Genomic DNA, 27,843 nt, shown 5'->3' on the forward strand with positions numbered 1-27,843 from the left:
AAGGAAAACAAATCAAATGAGGTGATTAATTCCCATGAACCAAGGAAACTGGCTTTTCTACCCCCTACCGAAAACATTTTCGGCCGTGTGAAACCCCAGAACAGTCCACATCGTGCCTGTGTATCGTCATCAATAGCCAGTAGGCTTCAGTGCACAAACAGAGCTTTCATTTAAAGTTAGGAGAACCTTTTGGGACATTTCTGCACTAAAATTCACTCATGAGGACTTTCCAATTAACTTATATTGTGTTTGGAAAATGCTTTGCTATGTTTTTGCATTCCTGCGGTGACAGTCTTTTCATCTAATTCACACATTGTTCGCAATTACAGTTGATTTTAGCTTAAAATATATTTTAAAAAAAGGCTGAAATAGTATGAAATCTCTGTTGTCTTTGTAAATATTTTCAGCCGCTCTTAACTTTTTTTTTACATTTATTCTGATGAAAGTTCCGTTTGCCATGGATCAACGATGGGGCTTTTATTCGGCTCTCATAGTTTAATGAAAGCTGTATGAACCCCCAAAACAATGCCCTCATACTCACAGCCCCAGAAAAGCCAGTGTTCCTTCCACATTCTGTCACTAGGACTACAGGTATCTAAAGGATGTAGAAAACCCAAATGGAAATCACCGAAGCTCATCAGGACAGAACTTACAGGTGTTATTTAAAAAAAATGCAAATTAAACGTAGTTCTACAAAGAAACAGAACATATTAATAAAAATCAATTAACAGAACTGTAAAGAAAGACGTAAACTCCAGCTGGATTAAAACAAGGAAAATTAAAAACCCAGGGAGTTTCTGTAGTCCCGTCTCATGCAGGGTGTAGCAGGAGTGTCAGAGGGCAGCTGCCTGAAGTGAGGTGTACTGGGCTGACCTTTGTGTTCTAAAGCTGCGCTAGTTCTAATGGAAGGGACCACTCAAGACATCTGAATGATCTACTGCACGTAGGAGCTGAATACTTCCCCATCTCCCGCCAGTGCCCCTGTGCATGGCGGGTAGGTGGTGAGCTTGCCATTACCGTTCGGTGTCTGCTGGGCGTGCTCCTGCCAGACATTGGGCTCAATGATCCTGAGGTGTCCAGTTCATCAGCTGAGGACCACGATGACAACTCCTAGGTTCAAAGGAAGAGATGTTATACAGTCGCCAAACCTCACAAAGGTGGTATATACTGGTGGTTGCCAGTAGGTAGTTATAATTAGGACCTAGTTTCCATATTAACAGCGTTTTTTGTTTTTCAATAAGTTGGGGTGATCTGTCAAGCCGAGGCCCAGAAAAAGTGGGGTTTCTCAAAACACGTTTTCCTGATCAAGTCTTTAGACACATCTACAGCCCGAACTACCTTGATCCTCCACTGTGTGCAACGTGGAACTACTGAGCTTGAGACAAATCCGTCACGAAAATCACATCTGAGATGTCAGATCAAACTGCACTTCTGCAATGAATTTCTTTAGTGTACAACTGTCATCCCGAAGTGAAATATTTCCACGTGAAATTGAATGCACAAGTCCGCCAAGCACTGATGTATGCCGTACAAGCAGCAGCTTGCAAATCAACACAAAGCCTCTGTGTTTCTGATTGACTAATGTGATTTTTATTCTCACTGTAAATTCGTTATAAATAATGAGCGTAATTGGAAGTGGCTTACTTGCTAACAATTTGTACCTGAAATAAATTTGAATTATTTTTTTAGGGGGAGGGAAGAGGAAGGAGAAACTTTTAAACAAAGTACTTAAAGCAACTACATCATAATGAGAATGACCCTTAGTATCAAATATAAAGTACGAAACTGGAATACTACATCCCCCAAATGAGTGTTATACCAGGTATCTTCCACTTAAAGACAGTACAACGTGAGGAGCGCAGGATGGATAGATTACTATCAATCAATCAATCATTCGTATTTATAAAGCGCGCTACTCACCCATAAAGGGTCTCAAGGCGCTCGGGGGGGGGGGGTCAGTGCTCGAAGAGCCAGGTCTTGAGCTGCTTTCTGAAGGAGAGGTGATCAGGTATGGCGCGAAGGTGGCTGGGCAGAGAGTTCCAGGTCTTCGCTGCCAGGAAAGAGAAGGATCTTCCTCCGGCGGTGGCTTTGCGGATGCGGGGTACGGCTGCCAGGGCCTGTCCGGTCGAGCGTAGAGTGCGCGGAGGAGTGTAGAAGGAGACGCGGTTGTTGATGAGTTTGGGTCCGAGGTTGTGAAGGGCTTTGTGTGCGTGGGTGAGGAGTCTGAAGGTGATCCTCTTGTTGACTGGGAGCCAATGGAGTCTCTTTAGGTGTACGGAGATGTGGTGGTGGCGGGGTATGTCCAGGATGAGTCGTGCGGCAGCGTTCTGGATCCGTTGGAGTTTCCTCTGCAGCTTGGTGGTGATGCCGGCGCACAGAGTGTTCCCGTAGTCCAAGCGGCTGGTGACGAGGGCGTGGGTGACGGTCTTCCTGGTGTCGGTGGGGATCCAGCGGAAGATTTTGCGGAGCATGCGGAGGGTGTTGAAGCATGCCGAGGTCACCGAGTTAACCTGTCTGGTCATGGAGAGGGATGAGTCCAGGATGAAGCCGAGGTTGAGTGCGTGGTCGGTGGGTTGGGGAGTGCTGCCTAGACCATGTCTCTGCTATGTCTCCTTAGTCACTGTGAGACTGAGTCAGCTGATTGGAACACTGACCTCCTACAATCAGACATTGCTAAATGTTGTCACTCAAGTCACTGTATTGTTGAATGCTCACTCATGAATCCAGCAATTTTTTTTTTGCAGAGGGCTGGGGAGTAATTATTCCTATTATTTGCTGGAGTCATCATCTATGTGATCAACACATTTCTTGTAAAGGATTTAATTACTGTCTATGTAAAACATGCAATATTCAGAATACTCTGCAAACACCCTTTATGTTGTACTCGTCAAGCATTGACAAATTTCCAACATCTAATGTCTGATTAAAACTCCAGGACAGCCAAAAGAACATGCTAAACAATACATCTGCTGTGTGACGTCAAATCTGGGTTCCAGTGTGTGAGAGAAACTAAACTTGCTTTGTTTAACCAAAGTGTGGATCTCCATATCACCTTCAAAAACGTGATCAACTTCAAATTCTCTGTGACATGATGCGTTTGATCATGACATACTGATGTCCAGGCTACCAGAATGCTCAGGGCTGTTTAAGAGGGCACAAGCCCGATCCACTTGATTCTGCTCTGGTGCAGGTAATAATTCTGCATATTTATACAGGGTTCCATCTGGTAAATCCCAGAGATCTTAACATGCTTCCGTTTAGCAAGTTGCTACACATACCATGTTGCTCAGGTTACTAAGCAATGATGGATGCATTTTTAGATGTATGCTGATGATTCCCAAAGCTTACAGCTTAGAGACACCTAGACCACACCCAATACTGTATGACAGAAAGGTTCCTGTTTTAAAATACAGCCAAAGATGAAATCATAGCATCAAAGGCAGTGAATAGTGAGAAGTGGGTCAAACATCTTCAGACAGTGACTTTTCACCACACTGGAACATGCACATACATAGAAGACCAAGTACAAGGGAATCTCTTTTAAAACAATCCTCAGATTTGCCCCTCAGTCAATGCTGTTGTCAAAGACATCAATGTGCAACACACCATGCTACGTAAAGATCTTGTACTTTTGCAAACCACTCACAAGGTTGATGCCTGGATATAAGATGCCTACCCTACTGGAACGCAATCTAAGCATGCTGGACAAAATAATTCACAGGCAAGCTTGTAAGACTTCAAAGCCCGACAAAAAGACGTATTTGAACATATGGAAATATGACAATGTGAATCTAACCCTGAAGACACTATCTTGCTTCTAGGGATGTTAGGGTCAAGTTCAAGATACACCACATCATACACAGGAGCCGCTGGAACCAAGACTCAAATACCTACAAAAGGTGGAACCTTAGCGCAGTCCCTCATAAATCTTTGATCAATTACTTCTCTGCTGAGCATGCAACTACCCTTCGAAGACCAAAAACTGTCTGATCAATCATTGCCAATGGCGGGGTTCCAAATTCTGGAATGGTCGGAAGCCTGCTGTGAGGGCAGAATCAAACTGGCTTAGATTGGATAGACTCTTCACGGCTCATATATAGTCAGTTGCTTAATATATTTCCTTCCTTGTTTATTGCAGCATTCCAAATTGATAGAATTTGCACTTTACCCAACGCCTAAATAACTAAACGGAAGCAAACAATCTTAACCTACATGATTTGAATACGTGGGACAACACAAGGTGTTAAATCCAACTTGTCAATTATGGCAAATATAGTTTTCAATCTTCTCACCAACCATCTCCCAATCGTCTCTGAAAAGTCATAATTCACAACCACAAACCCTACTGCACCCTAAAACCTTAATGGAGATAATTACACACTAAAACCCAAGAAAATAGCAAAATTCTTCTGAAAGCAAATGTTCTTTCTCATTAGCCCCGCATTTATCATGTGCTACACAAGGCAATAACAACTATGTTTCAGTAAGGTATACCTAACTGGCATAAAGAGTGGCAGAACCCTAGTGAAAACTATGTAAAGGCACTTGCCATTATGTAATGCTTTCTCTTTTGCGCCCTACTGTTGTGTCTTTTGCGGGTAAGGTACAAGAAAATTGTGGCCTAAATATTGTACACAAAATATTGCCCTGTTGGAGTTAATAACAGAATAATTAGGCAAAATGAGATGATATTTTTGTAAATTATATTTGAACTGCAATTTTTATACCAGAGGATATTCTGTTATAGACATTCTGACAACCATTTCAGAGGGTGTGTTTCCATGGATTACACAGAAACATTAGAGAGAAAGGAAACTGAGAGATACAGTTACATAGAAATAAAAAGACAGCAATTGTGAGAAAGGAAAGAGAAAAGAGAGAGGAAGAAAGAAAGAAAGAAAGAAAGTAAGAGAGAAAGAAAGAAAGTAAGAGAGAAAGAAAGAAAGAAAAGCCTGACAGCCATAAATAATAAAACATAATAAAGGTCTGTAAGACAATAGTAAGGATTAGCAGAGTTAGGTGAAATTGGCATGTACTTTTTTGTTAGATTGATGGAAAGAGTTCCTGTTGCTTGAAGAGAGTATGGGTACTTGTGGAACTGTAAATAAGAGGAAGTGAGGACAAGAAGTCAGCTTAGATGCTGGGGTGTGTGGATTGACTTACCAGCTGATTACTAGAAATATCTAAGATTTTCTCAAGGTCTCTGATGTGATGGGTGACCTCTTTCAGGAGCACTTTGAGCCGATTGCCAATGACGTGCACCTTCTCTTTGGCTTCGAGGCAGTCTTTGCCTTCAGCGTTCACCAGAAGTTGGCATGACATGTCTTGCAAAGATGCCACCTTTAGCTGAGACTCCAGCAGCTCTCGCTTGATTTGCTGTAGCAAAGGATGAAGTGAGATTTTGGCACAAAGAGCACTTTGTATGTGAACCAAATTACAGAAACAGAGAACATGTCCTGATTCTTGATTATCTGATGAAAACACTCTGGCAACAAAAAAGACTGCACTGATTAAGGACCAACAGCACTCATATTAAGATCCACACTGAAAAACACAATACTAATTTACCAAAGCTTTTTTTCACAACATTAAGCTTGTTAGGCATGGATTAAGGCAAATGCCAGTAAGAAAATATCTTGCCTGCATGGGATAAGTGACAGGATATAATATGTACTGAGGTACACTTCTACTTACTTATTGGCAATCCCGTTCATCTCCATATAGATCAATCCCAATACACAGAAGCACCTTCCGTATAACAAGGTCCTCTCAGTGAAAACAAATAGGTTCCCCTGAGAACCGGTCACCTCAAACAAAATGTAACTGTGCTAATCATGAAAAAGCATCAACCTATTTTTGGCATGCATAGATTTTCTAAAATATATTACAAGATATTAAGTCCACTAATTTAACAACATATAGAAGAATGCATTGCCCCAGCTACCCACTTATCAGAGCAAAAAATTTTTAATACCAGAATTCTTAGTATACCCATATTAATTACGGATAAAAGAAGAGAGCCAGCTCTCTGTGTCTTGGAGGGCGCAATAGCAGGTACCCTAGGCTGAGCTGCCAGTATGCAGAGCAGGGACAGCTAGAGGGTTGCAGGCTTGTGCAACCTCCACCATTTCTGGCAAGACGAAATCAGCCTTGGCCAGTGCAACAAAAACATTACCTGGCCATTATAATGAGGCACAAAGTCTTTCCATTAACCAGAGAGGTTGTTGTACTGCTTGCCCCTTGTTTCAGGTAACTAAAACATAAACATATTCGTAACTGAAACCAGTAATATACGGTAGCAAGATCACCACCAAAGGCAACACTGATACCTAGGTACTTTATGTTAAATGTTGCATATGAGGAGGGCGATCTTAATCCTGCAGAGCTTTGTCTACAAGAATGGCAACCCAGAATGCATGTGTGAGACTGAACAGTTGCCCAAATAATAAGCTGGAAGATTTACGCAATTTAGGAGTTGCAACACAAATAGGTGATGAACTACGGATTTTTCTCTCCAAACGCTAGCCAAAAAAATATTTTTCACGGTAATCTGAAACTTAGATTTTGCTACATAACCTTGTCTACATATTGTATACACCTCTGCAAGTAAATTCCAAGAACAGAGCAAGTATGACTTGTGCATCTACAAAAAAAGGATGAGTATGCAATGTGAAAGCTATCAATTCACGACAGACACAAATGGCGCAGATCTGTACACACCTACACGGGTACCGATTCTGAGTTAAACAAAATTTGGTTAAGAAGGTCCATGTCATTGGATGTCATCTGCCTCAACATACTTCCATTGCAACTTTGTTCACACAAAGAATAGCACGCAAGTGTTGGCTTTAACTTATAGCTAAGTCATATTGAAAGTGCAAGCCACTCAAGTAGTTTGTGCTCCATGTGATGGCCGCCAAGTCATTTAATGCTTGGTCAAGAAAAAGGGAAATTCAGACCTATCCTCAGAATTTGAGCTGTGCTGCTATCATGACTGAAGGTTTGCCTCTGCGTCCAGAAGCGACTACACAAGAACAAGTTCTAGTACATTCAGACCAATAATATCAACACATTTTCTGGCTGTTCCACGTGGCATTGAAAAATAAAGTAAATGTACCATGAATAGCTTGTGATGGTCTTGGAGTATGTCCGAGTCGAGGCTTGCGTTGATGGGCAGCATCTCGTTCTTTCTCCGGTCAATGTTTTCCAACCATAGCAGCAGCCCATGGCTCATCTCATGGAAATCCTACGTATTGGACAGAAGAATTGAGGGACTTCCAAAACATACATAAACTCATTTTCAAGCACAATAATTTTAAGGGACAGCATCACTTCCGGACATTAATCTGCAGAACAATCAGTAGCAGTTTCAAGTATTTTTAGAAAGAAATACAAAAGAAAAATGAACTAAAAGTAAATATGCAAATTTAGAGTAAATATTAGCATCTGGAAGGTCTCATCTGGCAGACTTTCATGGACACAGAAACACAGCATCACATTTTCTTTAAATCTTGTTCAATATTTATGCTTGGTCTATACTTTTTCATGGAGGAAGCCAAACGATTATCACACAGTCTCTTTAATGCATGGTGCAGACTGTCTCATTAAGATACTCTGATTTTTAGATTATTTTAGATCCATTACGCACACTTGCCACTTGGTCTTGTAGGGAAGATTAAAGCATTTACTTCAATGCGTTTTACAGGGGACACATTGCGAGCAATAGTAGTTTAAAAAACATCAGAAAATTATTTTCTCCTAGTGTAAGGTGGAAACTCACGACTCTGGGTACTATGAAGTGGTCTAGTGATTATGTTGCAAAGTTTTAAAATAGGAGAAGAGAATTCTAGACTTCAGCCACCTGCTTGAATGCATTAGGCTATGCTAGGGAAATCACTTAGGGCCAGATGTAGCAAACGATTGCGACTCGCAAACGGGCCGATTCGCAATTTGCGACAGTGCAAAATCTGAAATGGGATGCAAAAAGCCCATTTCCGACTCGCAAAAAGCGATGGGACCCGTTTGCGAGTCGCATCCGGTGCGACCCCATTTTGCGACCCGCAAATTGCAAGTCGCAATTTGCGAGTCGCAAACCTTATGCAATTGCAACTCGCAAATTGCGACTAGTCGCAAAAAGCCCAGTTTGCATGTCCCATTTACCACTAACTCAGAGCAGGTGGTAACCATTACCAAAGTATAAAAGGGGACCCAGAAGGCATCTGGGTTACTCAAGATGGCGGAGATATACCTGATAGCAGTGAGGAGGAGAGTCTACGCAGCCCAGCAGAGGAGGAGGAGGGTCCACAGACAGGAGAAGATATATAGAACCAGGCAGACTCTTTTTCAGCAAACTGAAGCGGAGATCTATGACAGCCATTCTAGAATTAATAGATTTACTGAAACCACAGCTAGAACACAAGACTCTGCGTGGCTGCGCCATCCCTACGCATGTGCAAGTACTATGCGCACTGCACCTCTTGGCCTCAGGGAGCTATCAGGGGGTCATTGCCGTGGCAGGTGGGGTATCCTAAAGTGCAGTGTCAAGGTTCCTCAGGGCATTCCTAGATGCCTTAGTCACGCACATGTCTCACTTCATATACTTACCAAGGAATGAGGCAGAAATTAACAGCACCAAGCTGGACTTTTACCGCATTGCCCACTTTCCTCATGTCATAGGGTGTGTAGATGGGACACACATTCAAATATGCCCCCCTGCTATCATCGTAGCTAAGTTTCCTGGCAGTACCCATGACTCATACATTTTTAGGCATAGTGGGATACATCAACGCCTGGAACGTGGGGAATTTGGAGACGGTTACCTCCTAGGTAGAGCCACAGACACTTGCAGACATACACACAGGTCACTGTGCACGACAATCTGGACTTCCTAACCGTGTACTTTTGTGCCCAACAGGTGACAGTGCATATGCTCTCAGGCCTTGGATCATGACTCCGTTTTTAACACCCAGAACTGAATCAGAGAGGCAATACAACAGTGCGCATAAGAGGCCCAGGAACCTGATCGAGCGCACCTTCGGACTGCTGAAGGCAAGATTCAGATGCCTCCACCGCAGTGGAGGCGCCCTCCAATACACCCCCATTACCGCTTTCAAAATTGTAGTCGCATGCGCCATCCTCCACAACATAGCCACCCGACGTGGGCTACCTCTCACCCCTGCAGACCCAGATCCTGATGATGAAGAGAAAGAACAACCACATCGCCATCATGGGGATAGGAGTCGAGCTAATCAAGGCAGACTGAGACGGGACCACATTGCAACGCAATATTTTGGACGGTACGTGTCAACTCCCACCATACTCACCTATTAACCATTTGTTAAGTGGAACAAAAATAACTGTTTTATTAATGTCATGAAGAAACTATATACAAGTTGAAATTGTCCATGGGCAGGAAAATGCCAACCAGTCATTTGGCACATTAACGCCATGTGCCACATTAATCTGTCCTGGCTGTTATCTATGATCTCCTGCCCCTCCTGCCAGCCTGGCTGGTCCCTGCTGCGTCCATGGTGCTGTGCCTACCACTCCTCAGCACCCTACTGTGAGTGGCAGAGACACTGCTCACTGTTGAGCCCTCCTCCCAGGTGTATTTGTTAACTTCCTGGCTGTGATGCCATCATCATGTGCCAGGAAGTGTTTCCAGAGTGTTCTGGTATGCTTTCTGGAGTGTTCTGCTGCATCTGCAAGCAATTTTGAAGGTATTCGCAATTTGCGACACCCACTCGCTAATTGCGAGTTCGTTTTTGCACACTCGCAAACAGCGACCTCGCAAACTGCGGACTCGCACACAGCGTTGCGAGTCCGGCTGCGAGTCGCAAAATCGGATCGCTTTTTTTTCTGGCATTCCAATTTGCGACTCGCATTTTGCGAGTCGCATCAACTCGCAAAATGCGAGTCGCAATTTTTATTTTTGCTACATCTGGCCCTTAATCTCTGTGTCCAGTTCCCTCATATGCCAATCTTTGAGTGTTAAGGTTTTGGATATAGGTAAATGCTACATAAAATGGCATTTGCATTTACTTTCAAACAAAAATGCAAACCTGAAAATTTGTGATACTAAACTGTACAAAAACATCAGGGTAAGAAAAGATACAAAGCCACATAAAACCTAGAAACTGAATATAAAAAAGGTAAAATACTCTCTCTGTGCTTCTAATGTCTGCGGATCTACTTAAAATGTCCTGGGTTTACTTTGAAAAATAACAAATAAAGCTAAACGTCCTTTTGCATTTTAAGGAAGTAATCACTGCACATGATCACTTACTTGACACTGCATGAGTGCATCTTGAAGCAATCCACGCCACTCTTCAATCATGCTGCACACATGCTCCCAGCGTTGGTTCATCTGGTTGAGGCGCTCCTGGAGGTCTTTACTTTCAGCAGTATCAGATTGGGTGAAGGCTGAGCTACACAAGTTAATGGACAGAATAATGGCTTTTCGGTTATCAATTGCCTTCTGTAGCTCCTACGAGGAAAGACGTAAAAAGGAGAATGCAATTATTTATATTCAAGAGATAAAAAAAAATCAATGCCCATGACAATTTAAGACATGTGTTAATGGTCTAATAAACCGTTTAATGGGTAGGTATTGTCCCCCCCACAGGTGTGGGGCGTTCTTTGGCATCCTTTTTGACAAAAGTGCACTCTGCTGATGAACTAGCAAAAAAGGGTTGATTCTGACCTGTTTGTTTTTGCATAAGCCCACCTAAGAGGCAACATAAAACCTAGGGCCTCATTTATGAGGCCCTTGCACCACCGGAGTATCTCTTTAAGCGCCGCTCCGGTGGTGCAAAGCCCTGCACCATATTTACAAAGCAGCGTTAAGCCACGTTTTGTGGCTTAATGCCGCCTCGTAAACAGGTCCCCGTTACGTGCATCACTTAGCGTGAAAGGGACGTGGAATGGGTGTTGCTGTAGGCGTTCTACTGCCACACCTATTGCTTTTGACGCTGACCCAGATTGACCTGAAGCAGCTCCAAAAACTAACACTACCCCCAAGGGTGCCGTTAGCATGGCGCAATGAGGAGAAATACTTTTACTTCTCTTCGTTTTTTGCTTTTTCTATGTGTGCACACATAGAAAGAGCAAAACGTCATCAATGATTATTTATGCAGGAAGGTGTGCCTTCCTGCACACAAATAATCATTAAATAATGAAAATGTCCTAATGACGATAGAACTGTTTGAATTTGTCTGCATTGTAACAGTCGCTTTCTTTTGGGAGTGATGTAATACCTCTTTCGAAAGTTAACATATTAAAACAAACATAACAATGTGAAACGTAAAGGGGATAACCAATATGAGTAATAACAGTTGAATTGTCATCAGTACAGTTACGATGAAAGGAAATAAAGGGAGCAGCATGGAGGCCTCCAGTCACAGAGTGTGCCGACAAAATCCAGAGGTAGAGCCAAACCTTTAGCTTTTTGATTCTGAGTTCAATAGTTTGTATATCTGTGCTGACGTCCAACTGGCGCAGCTGCTCCAACTCCTCCTCTCTCTCTCCCAGCCATTCCCATATGTTGTTAAGGTCTGAAATGAACTGCTGCCACTGCTGGAGGTTTTGTTTCATGCGGAGCTCTTTGCTAAGCGCCTGGGCCTGGATCAACTCCCACCGTTCAATGACACCTAGCAAAAACAAGGACAGAAGTATTTTGACATTTCCCAGTAAAGTACTATAGTTCACTGTACCTGTGATATTATTATGTTCTTATGAATACTAGCCCTCTGATCACAATGCACAATAAAAATCGGAAATGTCAGCATATATACCACATATGCTTCTCATGGGTACTTTTGTATTTTCAAAAAATTCAAGTATTTGTGACACTTCCTCCTTTTAGCTAAGATTTAAATCTGTTCAACAGGATTGCGCTCAAAGTTCACGGAACGTACAGGGGGAACCCCCACCACTTCCTCACCAACTAGATACCCAAACAAGAAAGCCCTATGGCCCTCATTATAAGATTGGTGGCAAATGCCGCCTACTGCCATGGAGAATACTGCCAACATATCATCGCCGTGGCTACCGATTGTCCACTGAATTATGACTGTAGCCGTAGTTCCGGCTACGGTCATGGTGCGGACGGCGGTAAGGTGACGCTGCTGCCAGCAGCAGTGCCAAGCCAGCCAAACGCCGCCTCCTGTATCATGTTCCATGATACGGCCTGGCGGTGGTTTGCTGGTGGACGCTGCTGCTGGCAGCAGCGCCGCGTCCCGTCTCCTGCCTGAGGACCCCCTGCAAGCAGGTAAGTTGGGTTCTCCAACAGGAGAGGGGGATGGGGGTGTTGTGTGCGTGTGTGTGTGTGGGGGGGTGTTATTGTGTTTGAATGAGTGCATGCGTGTGTATCAGTGCCAGAGAAGGAATTCCCTGGCACTGATAGTGCCTATCGCCATGGTTTCCGTGGCAGTACAGAAACCATGGAAACCATGGCAGTGGAACGTATCATAATGCCATGGGCGGCCTAGTGATGGCCGCCGGGCTGGAGACTGTAGGCCACGGTCGTTACCGCCGTGGCGGTCGGTGTGTTAACTTGGCGGTTTGGCTTTGGCCAAACCGCCAATCTCATAATAGTGATGGTATGTACCGCCAGCCTGTTGGCAGTACTACCTCCACTACTGCACCGATTGCCGGGGTCATAATGACCCCCTATGTCTTTGATAGATCCATCCCAAAGATTAGACTAAGAAATAAGATAGATCCCATTATTGATGGCATTTACATAAACTCTGTTTTCAAATAAAATAAAACATTTCTTTTTTTAGTTGTTCTACACCTAATATGCTTGTGGGCATCTTTGTGAATTCCTATTTCCATAGAGTCACCAAAGGATCCAATATGGGGAAAAAACTGGGGAATTAATGGAAACAAGTGTAGCCAGATTCAATATATCATCACACAAAAAGTCCTAGGTCATCTAAAGATCTAGCTGGACCAAAGTGGTGTGTCTATGAACCAGCCATGTATCTTTCTAGCACATGTTTACCAAGGGCCAGATGTACGTAGGTAATCGTTTGCTATTACCACATAGCGAAGTTTTGCATTTCACAATTTGGTAATCGGAAACACCCATGTACAAAAGTGTGTATTACACATTTTGTGATTCCCAGTGGATCGCAAATAGACCTACCTAATGAATACTAATGAGGTGAGTCTCACTTTGTGATTCATTAGGAATTGCTAAAATCACAGGGATGGTGGCCTTCTGGGGTCAGAAGACCACCATGTCTGGGATTGCTTTACAATAAAGCAATATATTTTTTTTTTAATGCAGCCTGTTTTCTTTAAAGTAAAATGGGATGCGTTTCACAAAAAAAGAAATCGTTTTCTTTTCATTTTTTAAGAGTAGGCAGTGGTACATGGGACTACTGCCTGCTCTTAAAAAAATATTTTACGCATATTCACGAAGGGGAAGGTGACCCTTTAGGAACCCTTCTTATTTGTGTAAGGGTTACCACCTACTTGAAGTAGGCGGTAAAATGTGAATGTTTGCAACTGCATTTCGGTCACAAAACATTCACACATACCACTGTGATTCGGTATTAGATAGGGACGCCGTAAACACGCCCCCTCCTAATACTAAATTGCAAACCCAATTTGCGATTCAATAATAGATTACCTAGTCACAAAAAGAGCCTTCAACATCCTAAAAAGCATTTTTCAGGTTGCAAATGGGCCGATTCTTTGCAACCAGAAACATTCCTTGTACATCTCCCCCCAAGTCCCTAGCATCATTGTATAATTCTGTCTGGTCAGAAGAAATAGGACCGACTAGTGTCATCTGTTAACCTGCAGCCAGGGCCTCAGACTTCTTAACAACTCTGCCATGACTTCACCACTTTGCTACCATCTGTCAGACGGTCCGATGCAAGAATCCATCATGAAATCATCCAACTTGATCTAGACCAAACCAGCCAACTAATCAACTCACTAATCTGGCTGTTGCCAAGGCTGCTGTAAAACTACAACGTTATTCCAGTAGTAGAACACACAGACACTGCTGCTGCCCCAGCTGTAACTTTATGTCCTTGATGGGTATGTACTTAGTGAGGTTTGACCTTTGTCACTACTTGGTGGATACTGTAGTTGTCCCCCTGCCTCTTCTGGAGCATTCAAAATGACATCTGCACTGGTTTCTTAATATTGCAGCAATATCTTTGAAGAATGACTTTGAACAGAACACATCTCAACCAATGCCAGCCCTACAGGGTATACTAGTTCTAACACGTGATCAACCAAACACTATAAAAGGGTGCCCAGGAACCCAATGCAAATTGGAGTGCTTATATGCACCATCCCCAAGTCTTCCATAAACCTATCAACGTGACTACCAACGTTGTCTAGGATTTCATGAAAGTAATTCCACTGTACACTACTGTCTTGTATATTCTTGGTATTCCGTAAGAGACTCTAAATACCATAAAACCAAAATGATTTCAACCAAGGAAAAAGCTAGATGAAACAACTGCACCACCAATTCCATCTGCTGTTAAGAAGTTGGTGCAAATACTGTTTTTCTTCGAAAGTTTACCAGTAAGTTCATTACAGGTTCCCAAGGTTCACGAAACTACAGACGTTTGTAATTACAGACTTGCTACCTCTGGGTAGTATGTCTCACTGACTTTAGGAACTGAGCACGAGTCACAACACCCTTGTGACATGTGACTGTCTTTCTATCACAGTGATACAAGACATTTAGCAGGAAATGGCTTGTTTATTAGTAGCTTTTCTTTGAGCTTACAAACCCAAAGCCACAAACATTTGTGAAAAAGAATAACAGACTACTGTCTAGCTTAAGTCAAATGGTTAGAGAAGGAATCCCTGGAATCTGATTGGCACTGTACTCCACCCCGAGAAAACATTTGAGTCAGCGGAATGGTGATTTTGGTTGTACTTTGCCATGACATGGGTTGGATAGCCGAGCTGAAATCTAGCTTTCGTGTTTCAAAAGAACGCAGAATCACTCAGTTCTATATTCAACCTAAGATTCACAAAAACAAATTTCCCAAGCCTGGTAGACCAATCGTCTTGGGGATCAACTCCATACTTGAGCCACTGTCACAATCTTGTGATGGGTTTCTCAGACCACCACAATGTCATAATTTCTTACAGACACTTAAGATGTCCTTTGTCTCCTAAAGTACTTTAGCTTCGAGTCTGAAACAGACACCCTAATCACAATAGGTACTGAGGCTTTATATACTGGTACCAGCCAAGAACAGACTCTCCAAATCATTAGGAATGTACTCAAGGATGCAGAGGACTCAAGGATGCAGACCATTAACCCTATCCAATTCGTACTTGACTGTGCCAGACTGGCCCTCACCGAGAACCTTTTCAAGTACAATAACACTCTATAACCAAATACAGGGTACTTCAATAGGCAGTACCTTCACCCTGAGTTTGACATGCATCCATGTCCATCATTTTCAGAGCAATAACATCTACATTAATGATAACATATACAAAGCTAATATCGCCATGAGGCTTTGCTACATTGACAATATAATATACTCATCATTTGGCATGGTGACCTGAAATTAGCAAATTACTTGCAGCATTGGTAAGCATCAGAGACCCCTTCCTAAGGTTTACACACACCATCAGCAAAGACACAATTACATTCTTACATCTCAATATTCAGATAATTGATAACAAGTTTGTTACAAGAGTTCACCAAAAAAAAACTACGGACATAAACAGCCTACTTCGATTTGACAGTTACCACCCGAGATCACTGAGGGAAAATCTACCATTTGGGCAGTTTCAGCGCATTAGCCGCAACTGTTCCAATATCAACACATTTAAAGAACAGGCCAACATACTTGTGGACAGACTTAAGGCAAGTAGATACCCCATTAGGATTATCAAATGCACAAAAACACACTCAAAATAATAATAGAGAAGATCTCTTGGAGACACACCTGAAAGAACACAATGAAAGAATCAATTGCATTACTACATTCACTCCAATGCCAGAAACAGTAAAAAAAGATAATTACTAAACACTGGAATATCCTGAAGGAAACTAGGAATGACTGGCCAGTGCCCCTTTTCTATTTCAAAAGAAGATCAAGTTTGAGGGACAAACTAGTGCGCACCTGATGTCGGAACAGAGAGGCCATTTCAAAAGCCCCTGGAACGATGTGGGGCATGCCCTCTGTGATTGGCCATTAATCTGTTGTACATGTGCAGCTTTCCCCTTTACAAAGCACTACAAAGAAATTGATACAGGCACAGACTGCCCTTAGATCATCAAACATCATACTAACTGTAATTCTGGGGATGTTATTTAAATGATCACTTGTCCCTGCCACTGTATGGGGATGGCAACCTGTAAGATCCCCCTTAGGATCTGTGAACACTGAAGCACGATCCAGAAAAAGCACAACACAAATGACCAGTTGTTTCCTAGAAAAGCAACACACAACAAAGCCATACTGTGCGTCATACTTAAGAAGATCACTCTGTGGCCCTCCTTGGGTCTAGACTACTCCTGGAAAGGGAGCAACGCTGGGTATATCTCCTCAAAACACATACTTTGGGGCTCAATGATGACATACCTTAGCTCTAATTGAAACACTAACACCCTGAACTCTAATTATTCAGTAGGGCTATGTATAGACATAAACATTTGATAGTTAGCCATATCAAGCACCCATGCTGCCTTGATCTCTCTAAACATACTGGAACACGCTGAAGTACACTAGTTACCTTCAACATTTTTAAAGTTGTTATAAGGTATATTTATCTCCCAAGACCACAAGGGCGCAGGTTTTTTTTCAACATCCGCACTTTAGTATGGCTTGAAATAAGTACCTCCCAACACTACCCAATATTCAGCCGTGATCTAAGGGCATGGTTTCCCTTCAAGCACACAAAGACACAGGCCATTCCTGCTAACAACCCGCATCTCACTGATCACGCCTATATATATGTGACCTTGCAAAGTATGCTCTACTTTGACGTGGCAAGCAAAATAACAATGGATTAAACCCAGATCTGTGACTGCTGGGTGTGTGTTTGAAAAGTTTCAACACTCCGTCCAGCATTTTATTTTGTGATATTATAAGGACATTATAGTTAGGAAACAGAATTGCAAAACAATATGGAAATTCACTTTAAAAAACAAAGGTTACAGGGAAATTATAGTTAGGCTCCTATTTTAAACATAGAAATTCACCAGTTATAGTTAGAGTTATCTCAAGTAATTATACCTCGTGCCCTAAGGTAACTGTAACTCATGCCCTCGCCATGCACTGCTAATTACCCACAAATTACGGCGGTCATAACATGTGTGAAAACATCATTGATACTATCAGTGTAATATTTGCAGCAAACTTTTTGATGAAAAAACTGTGCATGGTTGGGGCGTGAGTTATAGTTACCTTAGGGCACGAGTTATAGTTACTTGAGCTAACTGTAACTGGTGAATTTCTACGGTTTTGTACGTTTAAAATTGGAGCCTAACTATAAAGTCCCTGTAACCTTTGTTTTTTAAAGTTTATGTATATACATATATATATATATATATATACATATATATATATATATATATATATATATATATATATATATATATATATAAGCATTTCAAAAATTGTCCCTATTTTGGCATGTACTAGCGCACTTAATTCAGCGGTGGTGCTGGTGACGGCAGGACACTCTGTAATTTATCAACAACATTCACAGTTGTTGAGCTGTAAACAAAGTTAACGGAGCCTGAATAAATGAATTTTGTGAAATAAGAGAACCCGGAGTGCGGTCGTTCGTGAAGTATTTCATGAATGTTGTTGATATATATATATATATATATATATATGGAAAATGTCACTTTACCCAGTGTACATCTGTTCGTGCATGTTCCGCTGGAGATTCACATGCTGTGCATTATCCTGCCATCTAGTGTTGGGCTCGGAGTGTTACAAGTTGTTTTTCTACGAAGAAGTCTTTTCAAGTCACGGGATCGAGTGACTCCTCCTCTTCGGTTCCATTGCGCATGGGCATTGACTCCATTGTTAGATTGTTTTCCCGCAGAGGGTACAGGAAGGAGTGATAGAGTATATAGGTAAAAAATAAGAGATGTCCATGCTAATGTATATATACATATGTACAAATATTTGTAGCTTAAATGACTACAGGCTTCTGGGGAGGTGGGAGGGTGCATGTGAATCTGCAGAGGAACATGCCATGAATAGATGTACACTGGGTAAGTGACATTTTCCGTTCAATGGCATGTGTAGCTGCAGATACACATCCTGTGCATAGACTACAAAGCAGTTTGTCCTCCCATAGAAGAGCGGTGGTTAGCCTGTAGGAGATGAAGTTGTTTGAAATAATGTTCTTAGTACAGCTTGGCCTACTGTGGCTTGTTGTCGCGATAATACGTCTATACAGTAGTGTTTAGTGAATGTATGTGGTGTTGACCAAGTGGCTGCTTTACATATTTCAGCCAATGGTATATTTCCTAAAAAAGCCACTGTCGCACCTTTTTTCCTTGTAGAATGTGCTTTAGAGGTAACTAAGAGTTGTCATTTTGCTTTAATATAGCATGTTTGAATGCATCTTACAATCCATCTTGCTAAACCTTGTTTTGATATGGGATTGCCTGTATGAGGTTTTTGGAAAGCGACAAATAATTGTTTAGTCTTTCTAAATGGTTTAGTTCTGTCTATATAGTACATTAAAGCTCTTTTGATGTCTAATGTATGTAGAGTTCTCTCTGCCAAAGAATCTGGCTGTGGGAAGAAGACTGGCAGTTCCACTGTTTGATTTATATGAAATGGTGATACAACTGTTGGAAGACATTTTGGGTTTGATCTTAGTACAACTTTATGCTTGTGTACTTGGAAGAACGGTTCTTCAAGGGTAAAGGCTTGGATTTCACTCACTCTTCTTAAAGAAGTAATTGCCACTAGGAAGGCAACCTTCCATGTTAGAAATTGAATTTGGCATGAGTGCATAGGCTGAAATGGTGGTCCCATAAGTTGTGTAAGCACTATATGTAAATTCCAAGAAGGGACTGGTGGTGCTCTGGGTGGAATGATGTGTTTTAAACCTTCCATGAAAGCCTTAATGACAGGAACTCTAAATAAAAATCTACGCTGTATATTTTGTAAATATGCTGAAATTGCAGTAAGATTAATTTTTATTGAAGAGAATGCTAAATTTGATTTTTATGAATGAAGTAAATGAAATACAATCTCTTGTATTGATGCTGTAAGAGGGTCAATATGTTTAGATTGACAGTAATATACAATATTTTCCATTTGTTTGCATAGCACTGTCTCGTAGTGGGTTTTCTTGCTTGTTTAATAACTTCCATACATTCTGATGGGAGTTGTAAATATCCAAACTCTATGACCTCAGGAGCCAAATTGCTAGATTGAGCGTCTTGGGATTTAGATGCATGATCTGGCCTCTGTTTTGTGTCAACAGATCTGGTATGGTTGGGAGTTTGGTACTACTGACAGATCTAATAATGTTGTGTACCACTGTTGACGTGCCTATGATGGTGCTTTGAGGATCATGTTGAGTGAAGTTTGACGCAACTTGTTGACTAGAAACAGACGGAGTGGGAGAGGGGGAAAAGCGTATGCAAATATCCCTGACCAATTGATCCATAGAGCATTGCCCTTGGATAGGGGATGTGGGTGTCTGGATGCAAAGTTTTGGCATTTTGTGTTTTCGCTTGTGGCGAACAGGTCTATGTGTGGTGTTCCCCACTTTTGAAAGTCTTTTTGAAGTACTTGAGGATGAATCTCCCATTTGTGAGTTTTTTGGTGATTTCTGCTGAGGATATCTGCTGATTGATTGTCTATCCCTGGAATGTATGGTGCTAATAGATAAATTTGGTGGTGGATTGCTCATTTCCAAATCTTTTGTGCTAGAAGGGAAAGTTGGGATGAATGTGTCCCTCCCTGTTTATTGAGATAATACATGGTTGTCATGTTGTCTGTTTTGATAAGAACATTCTTCTGTGTGAGAAGAGGTTGAAAGGCTTTGAGTGCTAGATAACTCTAAGTGGTTTATGTGTAGCTGTTTGTGTTTGGCATCCCATTGCCCCTGAATGTTGAGATTGTTTAGGTAGGCTCCCCAACCAATCATTGATGCATCTGTTGTGATTATGGTCTGAGGCACAGGGTCTTGAAATGGCCGCCCTTTTTTAGATTTTTGGAATTCCACCACTGAAGTGACATGTACGTTTGGCAGTCTATCAACACTAGATCTTGAAGTTGACCACGTGCCTGTGACCATTGTTGTGCAAGGCACTGTTGTAAGGGTCGCATGTTTAATATTGCGTGTGGCACAATTATGATGCATGATGCCATCATTCCTAAAATCTTCATGACAAATCTGACAGTATGTTGTTGATTTGTTTCTATTTGTGCGATTAAATTTTGGAAAGCTTGTATCCTTTCTGTATTTGGATATGCTAGAGCTTTCCGAGTATTTAGTATTGCGCCCAAATATTGTTGTATTTGTGCTGGTTGAAGGTGTGATTTTTGGTAGTTTACTGAAAACCCTAGTGTGTGCAAGGTTTGTATTACATAATGCGTATGATTTTGGCATTGTGTATGACTTTGATTTTATTAGCCAACCGTCTAGATATGGAAAGACATGTATATGTTGTCTTCTTAGGTATGCTGCCACTACTGCTAGGCACTTTGTGAATACCCGTGGAGCTGTTGTTAATCCAAAAAGCAACACACTGAACTGGTAGTGTTTTCCCTGAATGACAAACCTGAGATATTTTCTGTGTGCAGGATGGATAGGTATATGAAAATATGCATCCCTGAGGTCGAAAGCTGTCATGAAATCTTGTTTTTGTAGTAGTCGAATTACATCCTGTAAATTTACCACGTGAAAATGTTCTGACAGGATGTAAAGACTGAGGGGCCTGAGGTCTAATATTGGCCTGAGGGTGCCATCTTTTTTGGGAATTAGAAAATATAGGGAGTAAACTCCTGTTCCTATTTGAGATTGTGGCACCAATTCTATTACTTGTTTGAGTAGTAGAGATTGGGCCTCTTCTTGTAACAGAATGGTGTGTTCTGTGGATAGTTTGTGTGACCTTGGTGGGATAATTGGAGCAGTGTGTATCAATTCTAGGTAATAGCCATTGCGGATAATTGATAGCACCCAATTGTCTTTGGTAATATTTTGCCAATTTGTGTGGAACTGTTGTAGTCTTCCTCCCACAGGAGAGGTGTGGGCTGGAAGGAATGAGAGAAGTCACTGTTTTGGGTGCTGTGGAGGCTGTTTAGAGGCCTGAAATTTTCCTCTATTTCTGGGGCACTGTCCCCTATAAGTGCCCCTAAAAGTACCCCGTTGGTATTGGGGTTGATATGTTGGCTTTGTCTGTGAAACCACCTCGAAACTGAGGTTTTCGAAAGGAACCCCTGTATGGTGCAGAGTAGACTGCACCCATTGCTTTTGCTGTGTCATAATTCTTTCTCAATTTTTCCATGGCTGTGTCAACTTCTGGCCCAAAAAGATGTTTTTTATCGAACGGCATATTTAACACAGCCTGCTGTATTTCTGGTTTGAATCCAGAAGATCTGCTCCATGCATGCCTGCGTATTGTGACTGCAGTATTGACACTTCTAGCAGCCGTATCTGCTGCATCTAGGGCAGATCGTATTTCATTGTTAGCAATGGCTTGCACTTCTTCAACTACTTGTTGTGCCCTTTTTTGGTGTTCTTTGGGGAGATGCTGGATTATGTCTTGCATCTCGGCCCAATGGGCTCTGTTATAGCGAGCTAATAGTGCTTGTGAGTAGGCTATCCTCAACTGATTTGCAGCCTGGGATGCAACTCTCTGGGGCGCATCTCCTGATGACTGACTGTTTGCTCTTTTCCTGGCAGTGCTAACTAACACAGAATCTGGAGGTACCTGATGGGTGGTGTAATCAGGGTCGAAGTGTGCAGGTTTATATTTTTTCTCTAACCTAGGTGTTATTATACATGCTTTCACATGTTCACTAAATATCTGATCCGCGTGTTTTACCATGCCTGGGAGCATAGGAAGGCATTGATATTTAGAGTGTGTTGAGGATAGGGTGTCAAATAAGAAATCCTCTTCTAGGGGTTCTGTATGCACGGTGACACCATGATATGCTGCAGCCCTAGCTATAACTTGGTTGTAGACAGTGCTATCCTCAGGTGGTGATGGTTTAGAGGGATAGCTGTCTGGATGATTACTAGGAATGGGATCTGGGTCGTAAACGTCCCATGGTTCCACATTGTCTTGTTGTGAGTCATAAGAGTGAGTGGGTGACTGCACTGGTGTAGGACTATTAGGAGGAGAGGTAGGCAGGTGTGGAGAATGAGGATGAGAAGATTGAGGAGATGGTGGTTTCTCCTTCTGCTTCGGCACTTTTGTTGGAGGCTGCATAGTGTCCAATTCCTCCCGAAAGGCTAGCTTACTTTTTGTTTTTAAAGGAGGTGCTGTTAGAATTCTCCCTGTTTCCTTATGGATGTGGATCCTGGACTGCCTTTTTATCCATAACTTCAAGTATTGGTTGTACCTGTAACTCTTCTTCAGATGTTTTGTGGCTTTCTTTAAGTCTTTTTGAAAGTCCATGTTCCTCTGTATAAGTTGGCCTTTTCGCCTCCGAAGCATGCTTTTTCGGGATCAAAAAAGATGATGAGGACGAAGGTTTCAGCTCCGAAAGTGGTTTTCTAATTTTCGACTCTGAAAAATGGTGTTTACTGGAGTTGGACACAGAGCTTTTTGTTGCCTCAGATGTTTTCAGAGGAGTGGCCTTTTTCGGTGCTGAACTGGTAAGTTGGTCACCGCCAGTCTTTTTTCAGGCCGAGCCATGGCCTTCCGGCAGTGGCATACCCAGGTTAGGGCCTTGTGTTTTTTCTTTTGTGAGGGTACAGGGGCAGGCGTACTCACATGTTGTCCTGCTGTCACCGGTCTGTTTTCTTCTGATTCCTGTTCGGATTCGGAATCTCGAATCGGGACTGCTGTTTGCATCAGTTCTTCTTCCTCTACATCGAGATGTTCACTGCTTCTCGATGCCATTTTGAGTCTTTGTGCCCTCCTGTCTCGAAGAATCTTTTTTCGATCGGAAGGATCGACAGGCATCATAGGTTTCTTCCCGATGATCCGGGGAAAGGCAAAGGTTGCAAACCAGATGCTGGTCTGTGTACGGGTATTTCGCATGGCACTGAGGACAGAATCAGAATGGAGTCCGATCCGTGAGGCTTCCATGCGGTCGGCCCGAATAGGCCCGAGTTGGGCGCACACGACCCGAAGGGCGAACAAAGTTGTTTTCCTGACAGTCCTGCCGTGTAGATGGAAAATATAAACCCATTGAGACAATACTGCTGAAAAGAGTGTTTTACAGAGTTTTCCAAATCGAAATCTCGGAGCGAGAGGAAACACGTCCGAACCCGACAGCGGGAAGAAAACAATCTCTTATTTTTTACCTATATACTCTATCACTCCTTCCTGTACCCTCTGCGGGAAAACAATCTAACAATGGAGTCGATGCCCATGTGCAATGGAACCGAAGAGGAGGAGTCACTTGATCCCGTTACTCGAAAAGACTTTTTCGAAGAAAAACAACTTGTAACACTCCGAGCCCAGCACTAGATGGCAGGATAATGCACAACATGTGTATCTGCAGCCACACATGCCATTGAACATATATATATATATATATATATATATATATATATATATATATATATATATATGTGGGTGTGTGAGATTAGGAAAGTGGCCACCTATTATTTCATACAACCTTTCTGGTCCTCCATGATTGATTTACTTTGCCCCCTCAACAATGCTAGCTCTTCTCAAATTGAGTGCTAATACTAATGCTATTAATGGCCCTCCATGAGCAACTCGCATGCCTGTACTACCCCCATAACAAATGACTCTCTAAGAACTCCTCACATGCCAATTTGGCCAATTTCAAGTACTTGTGAACTGTGCATGCGTTCTTCTGCGCATAACAGACAGAACATTCAACACTGCCCCGCAATCGCTATATACGCGGGCATAACTCGGAATAGCAATCTTTGAGCACATGTACACTCTTCACGCGCTAGTGAGCGCCTTTCTGTGGAAACCAATAGTAGGTTCCCCAGAACGTTTCTCACACCCACATGAGGTATACCAGCCAAGGCTACAATTTCCAGCAACCGCTGGTCCTATAGGCACCATGTAAAAGTCACTGAGGGCGCCATCTTACCACACCTTGAACCCACATACTAAAAGGCACGCTTCATCCTAGCATTGTTATCATTGGGAGGAGACGGCAAACACTGAAGTAGGTACTGCAGAAGGGTGAGACCTTTGATGAAGAAGGTCATTCCTTCTTCCTTTTTTGCACTTGCCCTCAGCACCTGGATATGGCCCGCTGGGCTGATACTAACCACATTGTATTTTCTCTTCCCTTTATACAACTTATTATACATAGAGTCTGACTACATGGCCACGCCCTGTTTACTCCTCCACAGTGTGTGGTTTTCCCACTTAGAGTAAAATACTGTTCATTAGTTTAGGATGCCTGCTAATTCATGAACAACTCTCACACAAGTGTTCAACGCATGTAGTGTGTTTGTTTAAGATTCCACGTACACAGTGTGAACTGTTTGTAGTGGATAAGAGTAACACAACACATAACTAAAGGCCTGAAACTGCTTTCTGGCCTTCAATTTGAGGCACGTCCCATTTTCTTTTATTTATACATGTGTTATGTTCGAAGTAGTGTATTTTAATTTGATTTTGATTATGTGTTTGTATGTCTTTCCAGGACCATATGAGTAAACAAGAGCAATACAGTTGATGCTACCAGGACTTAGGAACTGGTATTGTATGTCTGTATGTACACCATATATGTGTGATGACATAGAGAGGGATGTAGTACGGGGTAAAAATAGGATTCCGGTGTTGAGGAAAGCCCAGGACCCCATGTGGGGCCTTACCAGTGCTGAAACAGGTTGAACCCTAAGGACAAGAGAACTGCAAGGACCCGCCTGCCACTAGTGAATTTTTTGGCAAGCGTGGGATGGCCGATGTTGAAGCATGACATCCGGGGGTGTGCCAGGATATCCCGTATATTTGTATAAATATCCTCCAGGTCCTACTTATAGAAATTGGGACTTCACGAACATCCTTGACTGGGTCATTACCCACACAGTAGGATGAGTGGTTCTCACATATGAGAACCTATAAATGGGACACACTTGTTTTATTGTGTTTCTTGTTTTATTTTGTCTAGCATCGCGGACCAGATAGATCCCAGTACTCTGTTCTTAGCAACACTTTTATGCAAGTACTTCTGTTTTTCCTTTTCAGTACAGAAAAGGTTTGCATTTTGCTGGAAAAACAATACAGATAATTACCTTTTAATCTATGTGATATTAAGAGTGAGTCTTATGCACAACCCGGCTACAAGTGCACATGTGATTGTAAATCCACAATGGTGCCTGCCTCGACTAGGGCCAGTGGAGAGCATATATCGAGAACCATCTTATGACTCAGAGAGACATCCCTGGGACAGCCCTCACTCCCTACTTTTCCTACGCCAAGTGCATATGCGCAAATTGCTGGTTTGTTTGTTGTCCAATAAACAGTTATTAATCTACTGGAAGTGAATGTTTTTTAAGGTATGAAGGAATATGCATGTGTGCAAATTATACAGGTAAAGACAGTACGTTGACTCAGCCTGAACAAATGAGGATGGTACAATATGTACCATAGGGATGAGCCAGAAAACAATCATTGATCCTATTATGATGCCACTGAGTATGGAGCACAGACATAGATGTGGTTTGTGTGTTTGTTTATCCCACAAATGCCCTATCTGTAGTGCATATGTTATCTTGGAAATGTTCAAATTTATTACAAGAGATGTAGAAAGTACAGCTCAACACAAGAGAGCTGTGTTTCCAAGTTGTCGAGATGCAGCATGTGCAGTAAGGCCCATATGCAGGACATCATTGTCCCATAAATACAGCATGGGTAAAACCCGTTGATACACCAGGAACTAAGACCATTTCCAAGTTAAGGTATGCGTTGTAGACAAGTCAATATCAATAAAAACATCTGCAACTTCCGCACTGGACGCCATCATGATACAGTCTCAAAATGGAGTTAGCGTGTACTAAGGTTTGTACGGTATATATGTGAATTCCGCACTGGACGCCATCACGATACAGCCCCAAGTGGAGTTAGCATGTACTCAGGTTTGTACAGTATATATGTAAATACACCTGAAATTAGAAAAACAAGAAATGCGGTTGTGCTTTAGCTCATGAATGGCATAAACCTGTAGGACTGCAGCGGGCATAGTATCGCTTACCAGATGTCTGTGTTTCTGTGCTGTTTAAATTAATAAACCCAGACAACTTCTCTTCTTCCGCTTTTAATTTATAGCCAACCTTCTTAACAGTGTCGATGCTGCCCCGGCATTCACTCAACAGCTTCATCTGTTGGTGGATAAGCTACAGTCAGTTTGATAAATACACGAATAACAAAAAGCATGTGATCTTGCAAGGATGAGACCTTTGTTTGCTTAGTCATAGAAGGGCAATGTTTCACATGGACAACATTTACGATTTGCAATAACAATTAAAACATACGGTATACAGGCAGCTGTGTTATACATTATTCATGCTAGGGGGTGTGAGTTAATAACTATGTCTAGTTTATTGTTAAATGCGTCTTTAATATTAATTTCTCCCTAGTCAAGTTTACAGAGAAAAACATTTTTAAGAATGCCCGCTTTTTTGTACATGCATGCTGTTCAGCAGAAAGTCATTTAACTAAAACATGTTTGCTATGACGTTAAGACACATGTACAAAGAGATATAAAGTTCTAAATCTTGCAGGTGCTGTCAAATGAACAAAGAAAATAAAGTACGTAATTTACTAGAGGCGACACTCACATATCCCTTGTAGCTGGAGTCAAGTTCTGGACCAGTGGGTGTTCTGCTCCGTATTATGTTTTCAGTCTGCTGGAGGTGAAACCGACTTGTGTCTAAGGCTTTGTCAAGTTGGCGGATATGTGTTTCCAGGGACCCTGGCTCACCTGTGGCAAAAAAGAAAACACTGAGGTGAAATAAAAACTTGCAAAAACCAGCGCAGAAGCTATTTATTCAGAGTGGCAAGTGATGGAAAAGGCTACAAAGGGAGCGGGAAAAATGGTAATGTTGTAGAATGATATGAAAAAACGTTATCATAGGCATACTGCTACACGAGGTTATTGACATGATAGGTATTCTGGTAAATGTGAATGCCTGGTGGGCAGGTATGTTGAAATGGCTGCTTATTTGCAAAACGCTCTGGAGGCAACATTGTTTTAAGATGACAGACTATTTTTCCACTTCAAGGATGGTGCTAAAACACAATTTGCTTCGGAGGTGATCCGCTGCTTTCAATATATGGTTTGCCAGCTTTAGAATTGCAACAAGAGGCAGTCAGAGAAATATGTATGAACTTTACTCTTGTCAAGATGTCACTCATAAAAAAACGGTCTATACGTGGAGAAGCGAGCGTTCTTCTGTAGTGCAACTCTACATAGTGCTTGCAGAGGCCTCTTCAACACTTTTCCAATTTCAAGTGTCACTTGGGGAAAAGCATCCTTTTTTGCGAATTCACAATGGCTCCATCCATCTTGTTTGGGTGCAGTGCAGTGAAGCGGTCTGGCGTGTGTATGGTTCCCGTTCACGGATGATGAAGAATGACACTTGATTTGGGAAACCGAGAATCAAACCAAATTATGCACTTAAGATAGGTGCCGGCTACAAGACAAATAGGTCACACTAGGACAACATTCTCAAAGAATATTTTTTCTTTTT

General features: G+C 42.1%; 1 protein-coding gene across 3 annotated transcripts in view; it reads right to left on the reverse strand.

The window, feature by feature from the left end:
• Positions 1 to 27,843, reverse strand: part of SYNE1 (spectrin repeat containing nuclear envelope protein 1) — a 1,478,055-nt gene that overhangs the window by 45,470 nt on the left and 1,404,742 nt on the right. For all 3 annotated transcript variants that reach the window (XM_069234720.1, XM_069234721.1, XM_069234722.1), the window contains 7 exons: positions 26,932 to 27,074; positions 26,346 to 26,472; positions 11,437 to 11,648; positions 10,286 to 10,486; positions 7,118 to 7,246; positions 5,164 to 5,376; positions 1,018 to 1,110 (listed from right to left, as the gene is read on the reverse strand). In XM_069234720.1, the coding sequence (XP_069090821.1) occupies positions 1,018 to 1,110; positions 5,164 to 5,376; positions 7,118 to 7,246; positions 10,286 to 10,486; positions 11,437 to 11,648; positions 26,346 to 26,472; positions 26,932 to 27,074 (1,118 nt within the window). The remainder of the gene's footprint in view (positions 1 to 1,017; positions 1,111 to 5,163; positions 5,377 to 7,117; positions 7,247 to 10,285; positions 10,487 to 11,436; positions 11,649 to 26,345; positions 26,473 to 26,931; positions 27,075 to 27,843) is intronic.

Source organism: Pleurodeles waltl, chromosome 5 (assembly GCF_031143425.1).
Source record: "Pleurodeles waltl isolate 20211129_DDA chromosome 5, aPleWal1.hap1.20221129, whole genome shotgun sequence".
Lineage (NCBI taxonomy): Eukaryota > Metazoa > Chordata > Amphibia > Caudata > Salamandridae > Pleurodeles > Pleurodeles waltl.